General features: G+C 44.0%; 2 protein-coding genes across 2 annotated transcripts in view; both read left to right on the plus strand.

The window, feature by feature from the left end:
- LOC121532078 (phosphatidylinositol 4-phosphate 3-kinase C2 domain-containing subunit alpha) overlaps window positions 1-12,894 on the plus strand; it is a 56,093-nt gene extending 43,199 nt beyond the window's left edge. The window contains exons 20-33 of the mRNA XM_041837758.1: window positions 612-716; window positions 2,696-2,788; window positions 3,712-3,841; window positions 4,218-4,354; window positions 4,799-4,968; window positions 5,512-5,668; window positions 6,199-6,308; window positions 7,163-7,370; window positions 7,610-7,734; window positions 8,084-8,201; window positions 8,497-8,578; window positions 10,605-10,714; window positions 10,944-11,069; window positions 11,302-12,894. Coding sequence (XP_041693692.1) covers window positions 612-716; window positions 2,696-2,788; window positions 3,712-3,841; window positions 4,218-4,354; window positions 4,799-4,968; window positions 5,512-5,668; window positions 6,199-6,308; window positions 7,163-7,370; window positions 7,610-7,734; window positions 8,084-8,201; window positions 8,497-8,578; window positions 10,605-10,714; window positions 10,944-11,069; window positions 11,302-11,484 — 1,854 coding nt within the window. The 3' untranslated portion in view covers window positions 11,485-12,894. The remainder of the gene's footprint in view (window positions 1-611; window positions 717-2,695; window positions 2,789-3,711; window positions 3,842-4,217; window positions 4,355-4,798; window positions 4,969-5,511; window positions 5,669-6,198; window positions 6,309-7,162; window positions 7,371-7,609; window positions 7,735-8,083; window positions 8,202-8,496; window positions 8,579-10,604; window positions 10,715-10,943; window positions 11,070-11,301) is intronic.
- A 7,981-nt stretch (window positions 12,895-20,875) lies between these two features.
- LOC121532077 (protein phosphatase 1 regulatory subunit 15A) lies at window positions 20,876-25,065 on the plus strand. Its single transcript, XM_041837757.2, has 3 exons — window positions 20,876-21,298; window positions 21,670-22,964; window positions 24,429-25,065. The coding sequence occupies exons 1-3, from the start codon at window positions 21,115-21,117 to the stop codon at window positions 24,663-24,665; spliced, it is 1,716 nt and encodes a 571-aa protein (XP_041693691.1). The 5' UTR covers window positions 20,876-21,114; the 3' UTR covers window positions 24,666-25,065.
- The last annotated feature ends 347 nt before the right edge of the window (window positions 25,066-25,412 follow it).

The raw sequence follows: 25,412 nt of genomic DNA on the forward strand, positions 1-25,412 counted from the left end.
CCCGGGAGGAAGAGCAGCTCCGTCTTGCCAAGGTTCAGCTTGAGGTGGTGATCCGTCATCCATACTGATATGTCTGCCAGACATGCAGAGATGCGATTCGCCACCTGGTTATCAGAAGGGGGAAAGGAGAAGATTAGTTGTGTATCGTCAGCGTAGCAATGATAGGAGAGGCCATGTGAGGATATGACAGAGCCAAGTGACTTGGTGTATAGGGAGAATAGGAGAGGGCCTAGAACTGAGCCCTGGGGGACACCAGTGGTGAGAGCACGTGGTGCGGAGACAGCTTCTCGCCACGCCACTTGGTAGGAGCGACCGGTCAGGTAGGACGCAATCCAGGAGTGAGCCGCGCCGGAGATGCCCAGCTCGGAGAGGGTGGAGAGGAGGATCTGATGGTTCACAGTACCTCAGGGAGCCTCTATAAGGGCTTGATAACACTTTATTTTACGGTCTGCTGTTAATCGTGTATTTAGTTATGGTCTGGATGCTTTGTTTAACTACTTTTGTTAAATATGGTACCAGTTATTTACCAATTGTGTTTAAGTGCCCATGTTTTACGTCATAATTTCAACCGTAATGGCTTGACATTAACTCAACTATTTGTGTGTGTCCAGGTGGTGCTCCAGGAGGGTCTGGAGAGGGTGCAGTCGTTCTTCCAGAGGAACAGCTGCAGACTGCCCCTCAGCCCCAGCCTGGAGGCCAAACAACTCAACATCAAGGTAAGAGGATTGTCCACCAATGGAAACAGTAACCCAAAGCATGACCAGCCTGGTCCCAGGTCTGTTTCTGCCGTCTTGCCAACTCCTATGGTCATTGTCATACAAGACGGCACAAACAGACCTGGGACCAGCAAAAAGTTTGACCATACACTCAGCAAATGCCCATTTGACCATGGATCACTTGTTTGGTCCATCACTTACTGGAGGCTGACATGTCAACTGATCAGCATAATTTCACTATGACCCATACTGTAGTTGTCCTAGTGACTTATCAAGCCGTCATAACCTCCACCATCCAAATGCTGACTGGCACTTAATCTACAGGTCACTTCAGTTACTTCCAAGTTACCCCCACAACCTCTTGTAAGATGCCATTGACTAGAATACAATATCTGGGCCTGTGCATCTACAGTAAGTGTGTAGGAATGCAGGAATGCTCTTCCCTGGACTTGCCTGCTCCCCTTTGCCTTTCTGACTGAGCGTTGTGCTCGGTCCGCACACCCCCGCACGTTTCTCAGAGCTGGGCAAGTGTGTGTGGGTGTGTGACTGCGTGTGTGCGTTTGGGTCCCGTATGTTTTTGTTTATGAGATGATCTGTATGTGTTGTTAGAGTGTGTGTTGGGCTCTCACCGGTGTATCTGACCCCAATCTCGTACCAGACAAGCCAAGGCGATGCCCCCTCAACTGAATAAAATCCCCCCTTTGTCTCCCAAAAGCAGGCCAGTGCTCCCATGGCCAAGGCAGGCTTGTATAACTAACCACAGGCTCTCTCTCTCTTTCTCTCTCTTTCACTCTCCTCTCTCTCCTTCACTCTCCTCTCTCTCGCTCTCTCTCTCCTTCACTCTCCTCTCTCTCGCATCTCTCTCTCTCTCTCTCCTTTGCTCTCTCTCTCTCTCTCTCTCTCTCTCGCTCTCTCTCTCTCTCTCTCTCTCTCTCTCTCTCTCTTCACTCTCTCCTTCACTCTCCCCTTCACTCTCCTCTCTCTCTCTCTCCTTCACTCTCTCTCCTTCACTCTCTCTCCTTCACTCTCTCTCCTCTCTCTCTCTCTCTCTCTCTCTCTCTCTCTCTCTCTCTCTCCTTCACTCTCCTCTCTCTCTTTCACTCTCCTCTCTCTCTTTCACTCTCCTCTCTTTCACTCTCTCTCCCTCTTTCACTCTCTCTCGCTCTTTTGCCCTCTCTCTCTCTCTCTCCTTCACTCTCCTTCTCTCTCTCCTCTCTCTCTCTCTTTTGCTCTCTCTCTCTCCTTCACTCTCCTCTCTCTCTCTCTCTCCTTCACTCCTCTCTCTCTCTTTCACTCTCTCTCTCCTTCACTCTCCTCTCTCTCTCTCTCTCTCTCCTTCACTCTCTCCTTCACTCTCCCCTTCACTCTCCTCTCTCTCTCTCTCCTTCACTCTCTCTCCTTCACTCTCTCTCCTTCACTCTCTCTCCTCTCTCTCTCTCTCTCCCTCTCTCTCTCTCTCTCTCCTTCACTCTCCTCTCTCTCTTTCACTCTCCTCTCTCTCTTTCACTCTCCTCTCTTTCACTCTCTCTCCCTCTTTCACTCTCTCTCGCTCTTTTGCCCTCTCTCTCTCTCTCTCCTTCACTCTCCTTCTCTCTCTCCTCTCTCTCTCTCTTTTGCTCTCTCTCTCTCCTTCACTCTCCTCTCTCTCTCTCTCCTTCACTCCTCTCTCTCTCTTTCACTCTCTCTCTCCTTCACTCTCCTCTCTCTCTCTCTCTTTTGCTCTCTCTCTCGCTCTCTCTCTCGCTCTCTCTCTCCTTCACACTCTCTCTCTCGCTCTCTCTCGCTCTCTCTCTCTCCTTCACTCTCCTCTCTTTCTCTCTCTCTCTTTTGCTCTCTCTCTCTCTCCTTCACAATCTCTCTCTCTCTCTTTTGCTCTCTCTCTCTCTCTCTCTCTCTCTCTCTCTCTCTCGTTTTCGCTCTCTCCTTCACACTCTCTCTCTCTCTCTATTTTGCTCTCTCTCTCTCTACTCTGGGTACAGTCATGCTCCTTCTTCAACTCCAATGCGGTGCCCCTGAAGCTGGCCCTGGTGAACGCCGACCCTCTGGGAGAGGAGATCAATGTCATGTTCAAGGTGGGAGGCTGGGCTGGGAGTGCAGTTTTGCCTTTTAAATCATAATAAATAAGAGGGGGGACCTGATTCTTGATCAGCACTCCTAGACAGATTAGACTACTAGATTATATTTCTATGACGCCAGACTCAATGAAATATGCACTTCCAAGTTCCATGAACAAGCAATTTATCAGAAATGTAATACTTAGTAGTCCTTGACATGTCACTGGAAATACCTCGAGACATTCTCTGCATGAATTACTGCACAGTTAGCCATTGCTTTGGGAGAATTTTAACCATGGAGGAATGCAGGAATACATTCTAAAGAGTTCCCTTGGTTTTGATTTGCTGCTGTAACAGTGTCAATTTTTTCCACATAGAAAAGAGATAAGTTACTACGCTCGTTTGCATCTTGTCTTTGATTTCAGAGTTAAAACAGCGCCACCTGGTGGCATGAGAAGAACACAACATCAGGCCCTGTCAATAGAATGTGTAGGGGAGTCTTTGCTTGACCAGACATTGACACACAGATGGAATGAAACGCTGAATGAGAATATAAGACTACGTCTCTGTGGATGGTAACTTGGGGGCGGCAGGTAGCCTAACGGTTAGAGCGTTGGGCTAGTAACTGAAAAGTCCCTAGTTCGAATCCCCGAGCCGACAAGGTGAAAATCTGTTGACGTGCCCTTGAGCAAGTCACTTAACCCTAATTGCTCCAGGGTCACGTTGATAATGGCAGACCCTGGCTGCAACAAACACATTTCCAATTCACACCTGCGTATTAATACACGCTTGTACATGTGGGGAAATAGAACAAATATAAGCACCCACCTAATTATAGATATTATAACTAACGTGATTTCTGGTCTGTGTGTGTCTGCCTGCGTGTTTGTGTGCGTACATGCGTGTGTGCTTCTGCGTGCGTGTGTGTGTGTGTGTGTTAGGTGGGAGAGGACCTGAGGCAGGACATGCTGGCTCTGCAGATGATCCGGATCATGGACCGCATCTGGCTTCAGGAGGGACTGGACCTGCGCATAGTCAACTTCAAATGCATCTCCACTGGCAAAGACAAAGGTACTAATACACATTAGAATTCACATTCCACTAAATATCACCAGTTAAATCATTCTGATTTGAATGAGAATAATTATTTTCCCTGTGACAAAACAACCTCTCTTGCTCTGATTTCTACCATTCTGGCCATTTAAAAAGCTAGCTTCAAAGTGGATGCACCTGCACCGTCAGGGGCATATTTAAATATTATTATTGTTAGATTGCTTATGGACTTGGTGCTTGGCGTCACCCTGCGTCACATTACATCCGGTTGACTAATTGTAATTCAATACGTACTCATGCCGTGTCTGTAGTTGTGACATAGTGTGTGTGTTGTGGTGCTGTGTGTGTGTTGTGGTGCTGTGTGTGTGTTGTGGTGCTGTGTGTGTGTTGCCAGGTATGGTGGAGCTGGTGCCGTCCTCAGACACCCTGAGGAAGATCCAGGTGGAGTACGGCGTGACGGGCTCCTTCAAGGACAAGCCCCTGGCAGAGTGGCTCCGCAAGTACAACCCTGCTGAGGACGAGTACGAGAAGGTAACTGTCTGACCCCTAAACTTGACCCTCTAACCTTTTAACCTTTGAACCCAGACTCCGACTGAGGATGAGGTTGAGAAGATGAACAAGTGACGATAATGATATCTTCTGTTTATTTCTTGTCTGCCTGCAATGTGCATATGTAACACAGAGATTTTTCCTTTATCAATGCACTATTTTGCTGAAAAGTCCCAATTTCAGTATGCAGATCTCTAGTGAGGTTTCAGCCTATTAGAGGGAGAACCAGATACTGTAGGACTTTTTACACTGAGCTGAATCGAGCCAAGTCAAACTAAGCTGGCCTGGTTACACATCCACCATAGTTGCTGGAACCTTGCTGAAGAGGACAATGTTAAAAGAAAATATCCAAGCCAGCGCGGTTTGGGACGGCACGATAGTGTGAAAATGGTATATGTGTCTCACTCCTCCTCTCTGCCCCTCTAGGCGTCGGAGAACTTCATCTACTCGTGTGCAGGCTGCTGCGTGGCCACCTACGTGCTGGGTATCTGCGACCGCCACAACGACAACATCATGCTGCGCTCCACCGGTCACATGTTCCACATCGACTTCGGCAAGTTCCTGGGCCACGCCCAGATGTTCGGCAGCTTCAAAAGGTAAGCGTGTGGCCTGGTGTGGTCTAGCGGTCTAAGCCGCTGCCTCCAGTGCTAGCATGGGTTCAAATCTGACCCACAGCACACTTTCTCCCCTACCTTTACTGTTTCTCGCTAACCTATTCCCTCCCCTTAGTAAAAATCTAAAGTGTGTCTAGTACAAGTACTAGGGGTAATGGTTTATTGACCTGTAACGAGAACTTGTAAAGATACCATTTGTGCTCTGTGCTTGCACTCAAAATGAGGCCTGAGTGTCTGCTGGTTTTTGTTCTGTCTTTCAAATCAGTGTTCTGTGAAACCAGGTGTATGCACTTGTGTGTAATGACGTACCAGCCAAAAGAGAAAGTAGGTTGCATGTTGTGTTCAGGTTGTGTGATCCATGCGCCACACAACGTGTCATGTAGCCTAGTTACACCAGACTGAAGGCTATGCTCCCTATTTAACCAGGCTACATGACACCTGCCTTGTTGTTTTCTATTCTCCATCTCCCGTGTTTTAGTAAGCTTTTCTCTTTCTCTCTCCCGCACCTCCCTCCCCTTCTCCCAGGGACCGTGCTCCATTCGTGCTGACCTCTGACATGGCCTACGTGATCAACGGGGGAGAGAGGCCCACTAGTCGATTCCAGCTGTTTGTGGACCTGTGCTCCCAGGCCTACAACCTCATCCGCAAGCATTCAGGCCTCTTCCTCAACCTGCTCTCACTGGTAAGATAAGGCTCTGCTGTCAAGTCCTAGCCTGGTTCCAGATCAGTTTGTGACCATAGGAGTTGGCAAGACAGCACAAACAGTTCACATGGAACAACTGCATTGGCCTTTTATAGGAATTCACCTGACATTTCTTAAGCATGGCATCACAAATAATTCACAAAAATGGAGACAAAAGTGCAGAGGAACACTGTCAGATAGATGGGGCACAAGGAGTGTTTTTAAAAGTTTTTTTCAAAAGTGTGATGTCAACCTGATAAGTTACTTTGGTGTTGCCTTGGTAATGCCCTTTGTTAGGCCCTGGTGATGGCCCTCTTCTTGGTCTAAGGAATTTCTTGAGTGTACCGTAGTGATTCAAATGCTCTATTCTAGCCTCATAAATCAAACCTCCCTTGCTACAGTATGACCTTCCTCAAGTCATTGGTTTCTAATAGTCTTTTGTTAGTAAATCATTTCGTTGTACATTGTAAAGGATTGTAATTGTGTCTTAGACTGTATGTCTTTCTCTGTATTTGTGTGCGATTTGACAGATGACTCTGTCAGGCCTACCAGAGCTTACGGGAGCTCAGGACCTTAAGTACGTGTATGACGCGCTACAGCCCCAGACCACCGACGCAGAAGCCACCATCTTCTTCACCAGGTACTGTCTGTAAAGTCTTTGTTTTTCACGAAGTCTTTGATGAATAGCTTTAAACATGGTGCACTGCTCCACTTTGAGCCTCTGCCACAGTCGTTATTCAGCCTCACAATGCAAAATGCACAAGAATATATCCTCAAGTCTATGTTTAGTAGCTTGAATGGCTTTCGCTTGAACGACTGATGTGAAAAGGCAACCAGTAGCCGCAAATAAAGTATAACTTTGATTTATTGTTCAATTTCAGCAGTGACAATTAATGCAGCACTATACTTGATTTGCAACTGCTGACTGCCCCACAATGCCCAGCTGGTGGCAAAACAATGTCATCACATTTACATTTACGTCATTTAGCAGACGCTCTTATCCAGAGCGACTTACAGTTAGTGCATACATTATTCTTTTGTTTTTATTTTCATACTGGCCCCCCGTGGGAATCAAACCCACAACCCTGGCATTGCAAACGCCATGCTCTACCAACTGAGCTACCTCCCTGCCGGCCATTCCCTCCCCTACCCTGGACGACGCTGGGCCAATTGTGCGCCGCCCCATTGGTCTCCCGGTTGCGGCCGGCTACAGCAGAGCCTGGATTCGAACCAGGATCTCTAGTGGCACAGCTAGCATTGCGATGCAGTGCCTTAGATCACTGCGCCACTCGGGAGATGAACACAATAGAACTCCCAGTTACAATCCTAAAACATTCATGTGAAATGCTACTATTTATCCATTTCATCTTCCATTTACCTCCAGTCTGTCTTCAGTCATTTTCACAGAGGGTTCGCAGGAAACACGGCTAATAGTGTATCATTCAAAAACATACTCCCTTTGTCTGAAGTTGAACCTCCCCTCCCTCCCTCCAGGTTGATTGAGACCAGCCTGGGCAGCGTGGCCACCAAGTTCAACTTCTTCATCCACAACCTGGCCCAGATGCGCTTCTCAGGCCTGCCGTCCAACGATGAGCCCATCCTCTCCTTCTCCCCCAAGACCTACACACTGAAGCAGGAGGGACGCATCCGCGATGCCTCCATCTTCTCCTTCCAGAAGAGATACAACCCCGATAAGCACTACGTGAGTCTCTAACCATAGATGTTCATATATTGATGTGTTTGTATGAATTGGTCTCACTGCTGCTGCACTGACTGGGCAAAGCTGCCCTATAGGGATGTTAGAAGAACACATATCTGGCATATAAAGAGTTTGCATAAATCTACCCTATAGAGAAGTCATAACATGAATGGAATTCTAAACAAGATAAGCTAAAACCCTATTTTTTCCTCCCCCTCCTCCTCCTCCTCCTGCTCCTGTAGACGTACGTGGTGAGACTCCTGCGAGAGGGGCAGAGCGAGGCCCAGTTTCTCTTACGCACCTTCGACGAGTTCCAGGAGCTCCACAACAAGCTGTGCATCCTCTTCCCTCTGTGGAAGCTGCCAGGGTACGCACGCACGTGCACACGTACATTTGGGGAGAACCCACATTTTTAGGTATTGCTCATAGTACCTGAAGCTGTCTGGAAGGGGCATAGCAGCACCCTGTTCCCAAAAACACTTTGTAAAGTTTGAAAGTCTGCCATATTTTACCTTAGAAAGCCAAAGGTAACCTCCGATTTTACAACAATAGTAATAATATTGATAACTATTTGCATTTTTTTGTGCTTTAACTCAATGTGCCTTATATTGTATGTGAGTAATGCTTCCCTTCCACCCCCAAAGTGTAGCCCCCACTTCTACCACAGATGCACCCCTTCTTGTTAGTGCACTAAACTTTCCCCGTCCCCTCCCTAGGTTCCCTAATAGGATGGTGCTGGGCCGTACACACATAAAGGACGTGGCGGCCAAGAGGAAGATTGAGCTCAACAGCTATGTCCACAACCTGTTGAGGAGATCCACTGAGGTCACCCAGGTGATTGACACACACACAGTTATAAAAGCCCAACACACTCCATTTTCACGAATTATTTTGGTCACATTTTAGGGTAGTCCGGATAGTCCATCTGTATGTGCTCTACAGATTGTCATACTATCAACAAATTATCTGTTGATAAGCAATTGCTTGCTAACGTTAGAGTTAGGATGAGGGTTAAGGTGGGTTAGAGTTAGTAGATAGTTAGTTGAAAGGTTACTGATAGTCTGCAGAGCATCTACAGATGGACTATCCAAATAAAGTGTTACCAATATTTTATCTCTTTCTCTATTAGTGTGATCTTATCTATACATTCTTCCATCCGATCGCGAGAGACGACAAGACGGAAGGATTCGAGGCGATAGCCCAAGCACCAGGTAAATCTCAGTCCTACTGTGTATACAGTGAGGGAGAAAAGTATTTGATCCCCTGCTGATTTTCTATGTTTGCCCACTGACAAAGAAATGATCAGTCTAATTTTAATGGTAGGTTTATTTGAACAGTGAGAGACAGAATAACAACAACAAAATCCAGAAAAACGCATGTCAAAAATGTTATAAATTGATTTGCATTTTAATGAGGGAAATAAGTATTTGACCCCCTCTCAATCAGAAAGATTTCTGGCTCCCAGGTGTCTTTTATACAGGTAATGAGCTGAGATTAGGAGCACACTCTTAAACGGAGTGCTCCTAATCTCAGCTTGTTACCTGTATAAAAGACACCTGTCCACAGAAGCAATCAATCAATCAGATTCCAAACTCTCCACCATGGCCAAGACCAAAAAGCTCTCCAAGGATGTCAGGGACAAGATTGTAGACCTACACAAGGCTGGAATGGGCTACAAGACCATCGCCAAGCAGCTTGGTGAGAAGGTGACAACAGTTGGTGCGATTATTCGCAAATGGAAGAAACACAAAAGAACTGTCAATCTCCCTCGGCCTGGGGCTCCATGCAAGATCTCACCTCGTGGAGTTGCAATGATCATGAGAACGGTGAGGAATCAGCCCGGAACTACACGGGAGGATCTTGTCAATGATCTCAAGGCAGCTGGGACCATAGTCCCCAAGAAAACAATTGGTAACACACTACGCCGTGAAGGACTGAAATCCTGCAGCGCCCGCAAGGTCTCCCTGCTCAAGAAAGCACATATACATGCCCGTCAGAAGTTTGCCAATGAAAATCTGAATGATTCAGAGGAGAACTGGGTGAAAGTGTTGTGGTCAGATGAGACCAAAATCGAGCTCTTTGGCATCAACTCAACTCGTCGTGTTTGGAGGAGGGGGAATGCTGCCTATGACCCCAAGAACACCATCCCCACCGTCAAACATGGAGGTGGAAACGTTATGCTTTGGGGGTGTTTTTCTGCTAAGGGGACAGGACAACTTCACCGCATCAAAGGGACGATGGACGGGGCCATGTACCGTCAAATCTTGGGTGAGAACCTCCTTCCCTCAGCCAGGGCATTGAAAATGGGTTGTGGATGGGTATTCCAGCATGACAATGACCCAAAACACACGGCCAAGGCAACAAAGGAGTTGCTCAAGAAGAAGCACATTAAGGTCCTGGAGTGGCCTAGCCAGTCTCCAGACCTTAATCCCATAGAAAATCTGTGGAGGGAGTTGAAGGTTTGAGTTGCCAAACGTCAGCCTCGAAACCTTAATGACTTGGAGAAGATCTGCAAAGAGGAGTGGGACAAAATCCCTCCTGAGGTGTGTGCAAACCTGGTGGCCAACTACAAGAAACGTCTGACCTCTGTGATTGCCAACAAGGGTTTTGCCACCAAGTACTAAGTCAAGTTTTGCAGAGTGGTCAAATACTTATTTCTAACATTTTTGACATGCGTTTTTCTTGATTTTTTTGTTGTTATTCTGTCTCTCACTGTTCAAATAAACCTACCATTAAAATTATAGACTGATCATTTCTTTTCAGTGGGCAAACGTACAAAATCAGCAGGGGATCAAATACTTTTTTCCCTCACTGTATGTCAAATCAATTCAAATGTTATTTGTCACATGCGCCAAATACAACAGGTGTAGATCTTACCGTGAAATGCTTACTTACAAGCCCTTAACCAACAATGCAGTTTTAAGAAAAATTAGAGTTAAGAAAATATTTACTAAGGTAAAAAAAAAGTTACACAATAAAATAACAATAACAAGGCCATATACAGGGGGTACCGGTACCGAGTCAATGTGCGGGGGTACAGGTAGGTCGAGGTAATTGAGGTAATAAGTACATGTAGGTAGCGGTAAAGTGACTATGCATAGATAAAGTGAGTAGCAGCAGTATTTAAAAAAAGGGAGGGTGGGGAGGTGGGGTCAATACAAAAATAGTCTGGGTAGCCATTTCATATGTATAGCCATTGTCGTAGCTACAGTTTTGAAAGAGTGATTTGTTCTGCAGAGGCGCCACCGTTGAGTCCCACCTCAGGCAGAGTAGAGGGGGAGGTGAAGCTGTCCGTGTCCTACAGGAACAGCACACTCTTCATCATGGTCATGCACATCCGAGACCTGGTGAGTAGGGTGGCTAACAGGGCCCAATCCTAACTAGCGCACAACTCAAACTTTTGGCAGTATAATGAATTGATACCTTTATCCTTAGCCCCGCATATCTCAAGGGCCATTTATTTGCCCCTGATGGGATAAATAAAGTTGTATGGAATTGAATTATGTATGTGAATCCTCAGTTTGGCCTTAGCTAATGCTCCACTAAGCATATCCATGTCCACCTGCCTGCTCATAGGTATCTGAGGAGGGGACAGACCCTAACCCTTATGTGAAAACCTACCTGCTCCCAGACCCCCACAAAACCTCGAAGTGCAAAACAAAGATATCCAGGAAGACCAGGAACCCCACTTTCAATGAAATGGTGAGTGAAATCAGTGTGGCATGTGGGTCATTTTCATTAGGCCACCGTAGCAAATTGTCATAGCTAACGGCTTTGTGTCCTGACCGACTGTCACTTTGTAACTGTTCTCCTCATCTGTCTTTGTGACTAATGCTAACTTATACAAGTTGCTGCCAACGCGTGTTAACTGCTGCCAACTCGTGTTAACTGCTCTGACTACATGTGTTAACTGCTCTGACTACCTCCTCCTCAGCTGGTGTACAGTGACTACAGCAAGGAGACCCTTGGGCTGCGGGAGCTGCAACTGAGCGTGCTTAGTGCCGAGTCGCTGAGAGAGAACTGCTATCTGGGTGGCGTCACGCTCAAACTCAAAGACTTCGACCTCAGCAAGGAGACGGTCAATTGGTACAAGCTGACCGCCGTGCCCTACTTCTAGACGACTCCACCCAGGAACAACTCCACTTCTCACCTCTTCGAGAACTCTAGAAATACACCCATATAAAGGGCAACGGAACTGGCCACCCCCAGGGGGGTGCCTCTAAACTCCACCCGCTTCCTCCTCAAGCTCACCTCATTACCAACCTCTTTGGCCCTGTCCAGAAAACCCTCCTACCCTCTAAGGCCCTTCATGTAGATCCTACAGAATTATAAGCAATATGGTTGTAGCACCGACCTTTCAGATCTACATAAGTGCCTAAGGCATAGGGGCTAGGCTAAGGGTTGTTTCTGGGTGTGGGGCCTTTCTCTCTCACAGTCTCACACACACTAATCATGGTTGTTTCCTCGTCGTAGTAAACAATCTCCACTTATTTTGTTTGTTCCTAAACTATAACACGAGAGCTGTAATGTTTTGTACATTTTGACATTAGAGGACCAAAATGGCTTACTTTCAGAAGAGTATATATAGATTGACACATTTATTTTTTAAAAAGGGGCTCATTTTTACATTAACTTTTTTCTACATAGACATATAGGAAGCGTCTGGTTTCCTGCTAACCTAGCTGAGAATGTCTGGAGATGTGTCCGTCTCCAACCAGACTCCAGGAAAGAGAGTGATCTTGTGTTTCCCAATCATGTGCCAAAAGAACTGACGACGATGATGGCAAACCACTTCCAAAGGGGAACCGAACAGGGTGCCTTGTTTGTGTTCACAGTCTCTTCTACGCTCCACTTTAACCTTATCACAGTATATTTGATTAAAATTGTGATATCTCCAATTGAAATATAAATCTATTCTGTCAAATAATGTCAACAGTTCTTCCACTGTGAGCGGGGTTCTGGACTAGCATCAGAAGGTGTTGGAACGATCGACTCCAACTTGTCTACCATGTCTTTTTAATGGTAATTCCTTGACTCCTTTTCACTGCACACTTTTCAGGATTTGTATCACAGAAACTGTTGTCGGTGCATTTGATGGTGTAGGATAAGGTTGCCTCTAAACACTGATCCAAGGCCAGATGTTATATCGCCACCTATTTGTTTAAGGGTAAAATGTATGGGGGTAAGCTGATCCTAGATCTGTGCTGTAGTGGTAACTTTGACCTGGAGCCATCTGGACAAAAAAAGGGAAAGACATCCAGGGCAAGAGATACGCTGCTGTACTCTGAGCCGACTACAAAACGAAAGATGAAATAATGAATTTATCCTGGAGGGTTTTTAAAGAGAATATAAACAAAGACAAATAGTGACTTGATCCACTCTTTTAATGACTGAAAAACAAATACATGCTGAGTTTGTATTAACATGGCCAGTTATTTATTCTTAATTGGTTACCTTAACCCGAATGAATCGGTGTGTACTGTAATCCCTCTTTCCTAAAGTGAATTAAATGTTTTTTGAACAAAGACTGACTTTCATTGTGTGTCTTATTATTTATGTTGGGAAAGGGCCAATCGAATCAGTGATATTGATTCTCATTGAGATAATTGTGCATCATCATGTTGTATTTCTATGCACCAGATGGTCTCTTTTGAGTTGGAAAAGTCAATGAAAAGCATTCTTATTTTATTTGGCTCACTTCACTTAAAAGAGCCTTTCATTTGGCTCCCAAACGGCTCTTTGTTCAGTAGTGCTTAGAAATTGCCCTAAAACCATGAACAAATTGTAAATCTAATTTAAAGCCTAAAACTTTGCCTACCCTTATATCAGATCATGAAATGTGAGTTCAAATAAATTTTTACCTGATCAAATTAGATGGCCTGCAAAAAAATGAAAAGCTCTCCTCACTATATTGTTGCTGCACTGAGGAATTACCATCTTCTGACAATGTTTTTATAATTTATCTCCAGAAAATAGATGTCTGGAGCGCAAAAAGCAATAGTAACAGCACATACAACGGGTAGGTCTAATCCTGAATGCTGATTGGTTAAAGCCGCATTCCAGCCGGTATCTATTCCACAAATTACCACCGGCTAAATCTATTATGTTAAAATACCTATTTACTCTGTTCCATCTCACTGCGCAATCCACTGTCATCAGCCCAGTCAGGCACTTTTAGAAATTTGATCTCCACTATAAAAAGCATCTAGGCATTATCTCACATTTCAACAGCGACATTTGCAACATTGTTTCAATATTCAAATTCGATCTCCAGCTGTCCTATAGTAATGAACGTGTCGGGAGTCAGGACGAGATAGATAGGAAACAGTTTAAACAAATGCAACTACTTTGCTGTTATTCTGGCTGCTTTTTGACGTGACTGGAGTTTAGCCGTAGTTGGCTAGCTAGCAAGCAAGGGATAATAACGTTGCCAGCCAGTATGGCAATGGAACATGTAGAACGAACGACTGGGTCGCGTCCATTGATACAGAACAAAAAGACTGAACGACTGAACCGATAGAACGAACGACCAGCCGGCTTGGGTAGAAACCCTAGATTTGTGTCGGACTATATCTTGTGGAAGGATGAAATAGTATGAATAAATTCATCAAAATAACGTTTATTTTTATATGTCAATCATTATTTGAATATATGTTGGTAACGCATTGTATAAAAGTGATAATGCACTCAAAACCGGTGTTTGGAGGATATATTGGCACGGTTTGCCGGCCCTCGACTTCATCTCGTTCCTAACAACACCAGTGCCAATATATCCTCCAAATACCGTCTTCTTGGGCATTATCATTTAAGTAATTACACTAGATCAGGGTTCTTCAATTCCGGTCCTGGGAGGGCCGAAACACCTCTGTTTTTCATCCTCTCCTTCTAATCAGGGGCTAATTCAGATCTGGGACACCAGCTGAGTGCAATTAACTACCAGGTAGAAATAGAAAACAGAAGTGTTTCGGCCCTCCAGGACCGGAATTGAAGAACCCTGCACTAGATGCAGTCGCACCTCTAAAAACAAAAAGCATTTGTCACAAGAAATTTGCTAAGATCAATGGAGACACTAACGTTTTTTAAATCCTGTATCTCTCGACACATTCACGAAAATAGTCATGGCCTCTAAACCTTCCAGCTGCCAACTGGACCGTATTCCAAATAAACTACTGAAAGAGCTACTTCCTGTGCTTGGCCCTCCTATGTTGAACATAATAAACGGCTCCCTAACCTCCGGATGTGTACCAAACTCACTAAAAGTGGCAGTAATAAAGCCTCTCCTGAAAATGCCAAACCTTGACCCGGAAATGTTTTACAACTATCGGCCTATATGGAATCTCCCATTCCTCAAAAAAAAATATATGAAAAAGCTGTTGCGCAGCAACTCACTGCCTTCCTGAAGACAAATAATGTATACGAAAGGTCGCTGGTTCAAATCCCAGAGCCGACAAGGTGGAAAAATATGCCGTTCTGCCCTTGAGCAAGGCAGTTAACCCCCAACTTCTCCCTGGGCAGAATGACACCCACCTGTCTTGATCAATGAGATGGTTTTGGAAAAGATTATGGCAGCATGTATATTATTTGATTTGTGCATATTGTACAAAATAAATAAACAACTCTGCATTTTCTGATTTCCTGGTTTCATCGGCAACTAGCCACAGGAGTTTATAAGCCCTTCTAAAAATAATGAAGGAAGTACTGCTAAGTTTAGTTTGGTTGAAATTCTTCTGTAATTGGTGAGTATGGAGCCAATAATTAACTCCGTATGGGAGCTTCACATACCAGGTTACAGAATGTTGCTTAGAGTGCTCATTTCCTGGTCTACTCGCTGAACCCAGACTCCCAAGTGTATATGAAAAGGTTTGTCAATCCAGGCATGGATGATGTCAGTGTACTCCTTAAAATCGGGAGTAGCCTATCCTTCCAAACCTGGTTGAGGAACATTTTCATATCCATTAGGGGTCTGGGTTCCGTGAGGTGGTCATTGGATGAACAATCAGCCCTCATCATCATACTCCGGCCATCAATGGCATAATACTTTTATGGTGTTCTCTTCCAGTGGCTGAAGCTGACATCTGATGATGTCAAGGAACAGATCTTCAAGCTGGCCAAGAAGGGATTGGCCCCATCTCAGATTGTTAAGTGCAACATAGCAAATACCACATGGCAGCAAATGGTTTCCCTCTGCAGCAGACAGCTGACAGTCCATGAATGAGAGAGCTTAATCTATTCATTGTTGTTGAATTGTCATTTTTTGGTAGGTTCTGAATACAGCTGGATTCAGGCAACAGGGGTGCTTGTCTGTTTCCTCATGGGCAAACTGCTTTGTTGTCACAGGTATCCAACCAAGATTAACCTCTACAGGATCTGTGTCCAGTACACAGGACGGTTGAGCTAACGTGCACTAATGTGATTAGCATGACTGTTGTAAGTAACAGCAAACTTTCCTGGACACATGGGCAGAAAGCTTAAATTCTTGTTAATCTAACTGCACTGTCCAATTTACAGTAGCTATTACAGTGAAAAAAATACCATGCTTTTGTTTAAGGAGAGTGCACAACAACAACAAAACGTATCACGGCAACTGGTTTGATACATTCACCTCTGAAGGTAAATAATGTACTTACATTCAGTAATCTTGCTCTGATTTGTCATTCTCAGGGTCCCAGAGATAAAATGTAGCATAGTTTTGTTTGATAAAATCAATTTTTATATTCAAATGTAGGAACTGGATTCTACAGTTTGAACCCCTGCTGTCTCTGGCTCCACACCCACCCCGCCCTGCCATCTAGATGGCACTTGTCATCTCCCGTCTGGATTACTGCAACTCGCTGTTGGCTGGGCTCCCTGCCTGTGCCATTAAACCCCTACAACTCATCCAGAATGCCGCAGCCCGTCTGGTGTTCAACCTTCCCAAGTTCTCTCACGTCACCCCCCTCCTCCGCACACTCCACTGGCTTCCAGTTGAAGCTCGCATCCGTTACAAGACCATGGTGCTTGCCTATGGAGCAGTGAGGGGAACGGCACCTCTGTACCTTCAGGCTCTGATCAGTCCCTACACCCAGGCGAGGGCATTGCGTTCATCCACCTCTGGCCTGCTGGCTCCCCTTCCTCTGCGGAAGCACAGTTCCCGCTCAGCCCAGTCAAAACTGTTCGCTGCTCTGGCACCCCAATGGTGGAACAAGCTCCCTCACGACGCCAGGACAGCGGAGTCACTCACCACCTTCCGGAGACATTTGAAACCCCACCTCTTTAAGGAACACCTGGGATAGGATAAAGTAATCCTTCTACCCCCCAAAAACAAAATATATATATATATAATTGTAAAGTGGTTATCCCACTGGCTATAGGGTGAATGCACCAATTTGTAGTCGCTCTGGATAAGAGCGTCTGCTAAATGACGTAAATGTGCCCTTGAGCAATTGCCCCTGTAAGTCGCTCTGGATAAGAGCGTATGCTAAATGACTAAAATGTAAATGTAAATGTAATGAAAGTTAGTGTATAAGCTAATGATCCATCATGTATAATATTCCTGGGAGTGTGTAAACTTACATTTTGTATTACCATATAATTTTTGTATGTTCTCTATAGTAATGTACTTGAAAATGTATCAATTTACCAATTCGGCACATTTGGGCAGACTTGATACAAAATAGTCCAGTTTCTTATATCTAGGGTAGGCCCGGGACAACACCAGTATCGCGATACTCGTTAGTATCGTGGCAAAGGAACAAAACACAAAGCGAATTTAACTTATTTTGAAAAACAGCCCGAATGTTAGAAACAAACATCTTTATGTTGTCATCCAGAGTCACATTCATTTTTTTTCCCATGCTATAGCACACAATATTTTACATACAGCTTGGTTGTAATTTTTAACATGGAAAAAATATTGTCATACTGGTATCTTCCTGGCCCTAATCTGGGGCCCTATAAAATCTGTTTGATTTTTTGCCTGATTCCTTTAGATTTTTTTCCAAAATTCCGTGTTGTTTTTCCTGGTTTCCGTTTTCCCTTTTTTGGTTTTCACTCTCAAAATCACACTTTTTTAAAATAGAAAAACAACTCAATTGGATGTTCTAAGTCCACAACAATGCTTTAACCACAGGAGACCAATTTCTTACCCTTCAATTCCAGTGTGCATCTAGCAAGAGGTTGTTGTTTAACAGTGTTTTTGTAGCGCACATGTGATGGTAGGGTTTGCAAAACAAATACCTACTGGATAGATACAATACATGATATCATTCTGCCAGGTAAGCGTAGGCTACTTTGAAGAATATTTCATTTAGGTTTTTGGGAAAGCCTTTCCATCTACCCAGAATACATTAGCATAATCGCTAACGGCTACACAAAGTGGTAGACGTGCACACTGCACATACACAGACAGCGTTGCCTCTTCAGAAAGTTGCGCGAAATACAAATCACTGATGCATTCTGTTAATGTCTTATGATACATTTGGGCAAATTAATACATTTTCAATACATTTAGTTGATTCCCTACTAAGTTCAATACATTTTTGAATATTGTTGAATTCCGTTTTAATAACTGGATTCCGTGATTCCGTCTGAGTTCTCCACATTGCGAATTCTATAGGGCCTACATAACGAAATCATTGACTGAGCACAGAATGCATCCTTGTGCGTTCTACATAGAGAATATCAAACAGAGTTCAGAGTGTGATGTCATATCAGAATGAGCGCTTCATCCATTATCACGTGTGACAGCTGTGATAAACCAGCAACATCCCATACCAGCCATTACTCACCTGCTTCTCTCCGTCCGCTCTTTCTGCGCATCTCCATCACAGCTAAATTACATTTTAAAATTGACGTCGAGCGGTGGTGTGCAGACACTGAGTCTTCTGTAAAATTTATTGGAGCGACTGCGAGCGTCAACGAAGTGGATACACTGTATCTTTTCATTTAGCCTGTTAGAACCAAACGCACAGGTCAGTCTGACTAGGCTTCGCTGTCACGCAGCTTCAGTGCCATAAAGGAAAAACAGAGCACAGTGACATGCTTGAGCCTTTACACCGCTGAAAATTACACCTATTAGTGGAGCTACCCTTTCCCCTTTCTACCGCAATTCACGTGCATTTGATATATACTGAACAAAAATATGAATGCGTTGGTCCAATGTTTCATGAGGTGAAATTTCCCATACACACAAAAAACGTATTTCTCTCAAATGTTGTTTACATCCCTGTTAGTGAGCATTTCTCCTTTGCCAAGATCATCCATCTACCTGACAGGTGTGGCATATCAAGAAGCTGATTAAACAGCATGATAATTACACAGGTGCACCTTGTGCTAGGGACAATAAAAGTCACAAATGTGCAGTTTTGCCACACAACGCCACAAATGTGTCAAGTTTTGAGGGCGCGTGCAATTGGCATGCTGACTGCAGGAATGTCCACCAGAGCTGTTGCCAGAGAATTTAATTCTCTACCATAAGCCGCCTCCAACTTCGTTTTATAGAGAATTTGGCAGTACGTCCTACCGGCCTTACAATCGCAGACCGCGTGTATGGCGTCGTGTGGGCGAGCGGTTTGCTGATGTCAACGTTGTGAACAAAGTGCCCCATGGTGGCGGTGGGGTTATGGTATAGGCAGGCATAAGCTACGGACAACGGACACAATTGCAATTTATCAATGGTAATTTGAATGCACAGAGATACCGTGACAAGATCCTGAGGCCCATTGTCGTGCCATTCATCCGCCGCCATCACCTTATGTTTCAGCATAATAATGCACAGTCCCATGTTGCAAGTATCTGAACACAATTCCTGGAAGCTGTAAATGTCTGAGTTCTTCCATGGCCTGCATACTCACCAGACATGTCACCCACTGAGCATGTTTGGGATGCTCTGGATTGACGTGTACGACAGCGCGTTCCAGTTCCCGCGATATCCAGGAACTTGGCACAGCCATTGAAGAGGAGTGGGACAACATTCAACAGGCCACAATCAACAGCCTGATCAACTCTATGCAAACGAGATGTCGCACTGCATGAGGCAAATAATGGTCACACCAGATACTGACTGGTTTTCTGATCCACACCCCCTACTTTTTTTTTTTAAAGGTATCTGTGACCAACAGATGCATATCTGTATTCCCAGTCATGTGAAATCAATAGATTAGGGCCTAATGAATTCATTTCAATTGACTGATTTCCTCATATGAACTGTAACTCAGTAAAAACAATGAAATTGTTGCATGTTGCGTTTATATTTTGTTCGGTATATTTACATCTGATGGCCGAAGTGACCCCCATCGCACAATCGTCAAAAGTAGGCAGACAGATGTAAACATGTTTTTGTCTCTCACAATATATGTTTTAAGTTTTGAGCCATATCATGGACAGCACTCTCCTGTCTGGGTCTGGTGTTTTTGTACTGCATGTGGGGATGAGTCATGTGCACACTCTTTAAGAATGACTTGGTACGCTACTTTGTTTCTAGAGATGCTAATATCTGTACCCCTGTTTTTTTGCAGGACAAGGATGCCAAGTTCCACCTGATTCTCACCGAGAGTAGGATCCACAGACTGGCCCGTTACTACAAGACCAAGAGAGTACTTGCTCCCAACTGGAAGTAGTATGTACTAGTACACACAATTACTGCTCTTTGTATGGCAAACATAGTATGCCGTACTTATTTAAGATCAAATTGCTTCATAACAAGTCCATTATATTACTGTACCAGACCTCTGTCTATGCCAATTAATTTGGTCGCTATGACTCCTGCACAATTCACTGTCCTGCTCTTTGTCCTGTAAGACCTGAGATATTTCTGTTGTGCCAGAGGAATGCTGGAGGTCAATTATCGGAGTGGCTGCACTGCCAAGTCTGCCAGTCCTCTTCATACAGCACTGTATAATACACTCTAACCATGGTTTAGTTCCGGGTTGTCTGATCTTGGGTCAAATATAAATGATTAGAATGTGAGTCATTATTTAAAACAAAAATAAATGTTAAAGTGGGGTGCCCTGATTTGTGTTGGAAATTGAAATGCAAAGCAGTTCTTTGTATTCTCTTCATGGTTGGTTAGGTGGTTCACTCTTGGTTTGTGAGAGTAGTACGTTTTTTTGTCTCTAATAATTTCCTTTCTGTTTCTTCTACAGCGAGTCCTCGACAGCTTCTGCTTTGGTGGAATAATCCTCATCACGTTTTGGATAAATAAATCATTGGGATTTAAATGTTTATTTGGCTTGTATTTATTTAAGGAGGACATTTTTGAGAATAATTAGTATGTCTTTATGTAGCCGTCCCAATGAATTATATGTCGGCATAATATGGATATATAGTGGAAGCTTCTATTTTTGTTATTGTGTTGTCATACGTTTATTTTAGACTGAACTAAAGAGGCAACCCTTGGCTGGGGAACTTACCGGCACTTTCCATGCGTCACTGAAACACGTGAGTGCAGGGGAGTGTTTACAATGAGGAGGAGGTACTTGGATGTGACTGACGCTTACTTTGTCCAATCACAGCATAATATGACGACACGGACTTGTTTATTTTAGGGTAGTGTCGTCGCAATCGTTCGACATTCACTCTACTACAACATCACAGCTTAAAATATACCGGCACTAGTCAACATTTGAGATATTTTATATAGGTAGAAAGTAATACTTAAGATGAAAATGAAGCCTTTTAATACAGTACGACAACTGACGACGGAGTGTAATCTAGTTGTTTTCGACGAGGAATATCAGAATACTTGAGGATAATTCTTCGAAACATAGACATGGTTCGAAGAAAAATGGCATCAAGTGGCATCAATTCTTCCACGACGGGTTCTCATCGAACTGCGATGGAGAGGTTTGGTGACGGTGGTATGGCTCTCCTACCGTGGACCATGCATACACTGACCGTACTGTGGGAACAACTACGGTTGTTGGTCCATGTCATTTACTACAGCTTCTTGACAGGTACAGTAACGTTCATTTGATACAGAAACCTCACTTCCTTTTGTATGTGTGGGAAATGTGGCCCTGGAAGCACGGATTGTAACTTGTTTTGTCCTGACACCGTAAAACAGGCGACAGTATCAATATGCCAAGTTAATTCATGTCCTTATTTTATAAAACATTTGACAGGGAGAAAGGGTAGGTAGGCTTGTTAAGTTCCAAATAACAATACCGGACATAGAACCACTGTTACCATATTTGGTATGACATGTCAACAATTATTTGTTTGTACATTGTTTAATCCATACAGTCTGGTTTAATCAGGCAAAAAGAGGGGACCGTTTTGGCAAATTGGATATTGAGCCTAACCTATTGTTTTGTTATTTTAACAGTTTTCCAGATGTTCAGGTTTGAAGTTCACCTAAGAATCACAGAAGAAACAGGTCAACACGTCCAGCACATGACCACAGCAGCAAACAGAGACGATTCCTTTTTCTTCTCATTGTTTGACAGCGACAAAAGCGTCACGCTTGCTGGCTCTAACCCCCTATCGCATTTCTGCGGGGATGTGGGCGATGTCTCCGGAAATTCCCACACAGGGGCCCTTCTGTCCAGCCTACAGGCTAAGGAGATGTGCTGCGGATTGGTGGACGACTTTGTGTCCCGCGCCAGGATGGATAGCGATGATGGACTTTGCCTTGGACACCACCCCAGCTGGAAACTGGGCTTTCCAGGTGACTGGAACCTGTTTGTGAGCAGCACTGTCAGCGGCTCCAGCTTACATGAAATGTGTCGCAAGAACAAGGAGAAAGCATTTGACTTCAAAACCAAACATGACACCACCGAAGATGATATGAGTGTTTACTGGGGTAAAGAGAATGACCGAAACATGGGAGAGTTTGACAGTGAGGACAACCCCTTCTCTGTCTCCCCCTGCATTTCAAGCTGCTCCAATATGGGGGAAACGAAAAATGAAGATCGTGTTGACGGCGGCCTTGAATGTAACTTATCCAGCCGGCCCGGTGAAGAACTTCAAGAGACCCTCGGTGGCTGGAACATCTGGAGCAGCCGTTCAGATAGCGAGAGCAGCTGGGGGAGTTCAGATGGTTCGTGCGCAGACCTGGACAAAGAGGAGAGCGAGAGGCTCTGGGAGCTCTTCACCAGCCCCACCGACCCATACAACCCCCTGTCCTTCACGGCATCTGTAGCCAGCTCAGTCCCTCACACAGACAAAGCACTTACACACTCCCAGGAGGCTGAAAGGGCCTCAGTCCTGACCTCATGTTCTTCTGACACAGTTGACAGCGAGACCCCTGGCCCTTCCTCCTCTGAGGATGACGCAGAGGAGCAGCTATGGAGATCCCTCTCCCAAAATGATGACCCTTACCACCCTCTGAACTTCCGTGCCTGCCTCCAGAGCTCCCCTACAACCACAGAGCCACCTGCCTTCAGCACTGGAGACCCACTCACCCCACAGAGCTGCCCCACACAGACGCCACCCGGCCAAGCTAAGCAGAGGGACGTTGTGGCCAAAAGCCTCCAAACAACCAGGCACACAAAGCCTTGTCTACCCAAGAGACAGCATTGCCACCCAGCCACTACACTACTACCCTGGAGGAGACCTGAAGCTAAAGTAACTGGACAAGGACAACCTCAGGAGGAGAAGGTCAAACAACCTCTGAAAAAGGTTATTAGTTTTCCATGTTATACATCCCTCAGTCTATAGTTCTAGTTTTACTGCCTTAAAAATGATATGCGTATCACATCGCCCATATAAACATTCACAACCAAACATTATGTACTATTAATAGCTCAAATTTACATATTGGCTAAACATGAACAAACAAGACATCCAGTACATACTACTTGAATATTAGGAACTGGAAATTAGTAAGGGGGAACCACTTATTTACTCAGAAATACTCCGTACTAACAACCAATGTATGTGATAAAAAAAGGTAATGGCTGATTCCACGCAAGCGGGAGCGAAAATATTTGTGGGTATTCCAGATTGCTTTGGCAATTTTCACAGAAACTTAATTGGGCGAGAAGAGATGTTGGACATGCTTTTTACATTTGTATCACAAACCATACCCGTGAACCGACAACATCTTGGTGTCATTATACTCCTTATGGTGTGCTCTCAAATATGGGTTATGTCTAGATTCTGAAATTAAACAAATTCACATTAATTTATTCAACATAAAAAATATAAATATCTCAACTACCCCGTTTGGGTTAGCTTATTTTTAGACAAATTGTTTGGAACAATATACTCTTTAAACATGTACAATTTCCAGAGTGGGCTCTCTGGTACTTTTTAATGATAAAACCAATTTTATACATAGACATTTAAATTATAGGTAATTAACCAATCACAGCCCTCCTTTAGGATTGCACATTCAGCAAATCACCAGCAGAGGGAGTTCCCATTGAATCCATTTACCAGTCGCTGTGTTTGTTGGTGATACTTGTAGAATGTATCATAAATGTGATGTACAGGTAGAGTATATTGTTCCAAACAATGTCTTTAAATGAACAAAATAAAAAAGGGTAGTTTTGAGATTCATATGAATATTTTAAATGTTGAATAAATTAATGTCAACAATTGTATTTCAGAATCTACACATACTCCATAATTTAGAGCTCACTATAAGGAGTATAATGACACCAAGATGTTGTCTGTATCATGTACAGTTGACGGATCATAAGGTCTTACAGGAGGAATGTATAGGGGAGGGGGGGAAAAAAGCAGATTTTCTCATTGTTTGGGATACAAATGTAAAAAGCATATTAAACAGCCTTCCTCCCAATGAAGTTTCCATGTGAGAATTGCCAGAACAATCTGATACCAAAAATATATTTTCTGCTCCCGCTAGTGTGGAATCGCCCTAATGTAACTTGTAGTATAGTTGATGGTGAGGTCAGTCAATGACTCTTCTGCCTCATAAGCACGTAGGCCTTGTTTATTGTTGGTTAGCAACAACAGAGGTTGTAATGACTAACCCTGTCATGTGATACGAGAGTCACGAGAGTCAGCGGAGAGTTCACTTCCAGTTAATGTTGTGTGTCCGTCTGCCAACACTGCAGTCAAATGCGCTGAGTCAAATGCTCTTATCTGACACGTGTTTTCCTGTTTTGTGTATTTTAGGTTCGGTTCTCACCACTTGTCCAGGTCCATGTGATGCATACCTGGCCCTTTGCTCGGCAGATGTCTCGCAAAGGACCCTGGGAGGAGCTAGCCCGCGATAGAGACCGGTTCCGAAAGAGGATCCAGGAAACAGAGCAGGCTATTGGCTACTGCTTCAGTCAATCACACAGAGAGATGATTCGGGCAAATTTGCTAAGCACTTCAACATCAGCCATGCCCCCAGTCCATGAGCTCTGAACATAAATGTTTTACCATACCTACCTAATGAGAACTTTTGATTGGTTGCAATGCAACATATGGTTTTAGGTCAATTATAATGAAATATGGTGGTCCTAGGCCAATAGGATTTGGCATCAAATTCTACCTGCACTGTACCTCAACACTGTTGCACTGATTTTTATATTGAATATAGTTATTAACCTCAACATTAATGTATGTAATGTTCTTTTGTATGCCTTTCTGACTGACCCAGCAATGCAATTTATTTATGTCCTATGTAGCTTGTTTAAAGTGTTTGAATTGTACCTGTTTTAAATGTTCATATTAATCCAGATAATTGGTGTATTTAGAACTAAAATAATGACTTAGCAGATGGTATTTGTGATCATACCATAGTTAATAAACAACCTGTTTGACACCATAACCATAAGGGCCTGTTATTCATCTTTAGATTCTGAATTTTCAAAAGCAGACACGTTAGATTAGGACTTTGAAAACCCATAACTAAACCTATACTTTTACATTTAAATAACTTGAATCAGGATAAAACTTCAGTTGGCGTGATTATTTTAGTGGGAAGTAAACTTTGACCGTCTTGTGTGCGGTCAACCAAACCTATATCTCTGTCACTGTAGCTACACAGAAGTCCGATCATGTCAATAACCTGAATGTATAATGATGTGGACTTTGTCACATCTATATTTAATGCCTTTTATGGGCACAGCCATTCCATGTAAAGGCAAAAGGCTTTCTGTCTCAGACCTA

The sequence above is a fragment of the Coregonus clupeaformis genome, chromosome 35 (genome assembly GCF_020615455.1).
Source record: "Coregonus clupeaformis isolate EN_2021a chromosome 35, ASM2061545v1, whole genome shotgun sequence".
NCBI classification, from domain to species: Eukaryota; Metazoa; Chordata; class Actinopteri; order Salmoniformes; family Salmonidae; genus Coregonus; species Coregonus clupeaformis.

Coding starts and splice junctions, on each gene's coding strand:
- LOC121532077 (XM_041837757.2), top strand. CDS start 21,115: ATGGTTCGAAGAAAAATGGCATCAAGTGGCATCAATTCTTCCACGACG. Junction 21,299..21,669: donor TTACTACAGCTTCTTGACAG/GTACAGTAACGT, acceptor TTATTTTAACAG/TTTTCCAGATGTTCAGGTTT. Junction 22,965..24,428: donor TCAAACAACCTCTGAAAAAG/GTTATTAGTTTT, acceptor TGTGTATTTTAG/GTTCGGTTCTCACCACTTGT.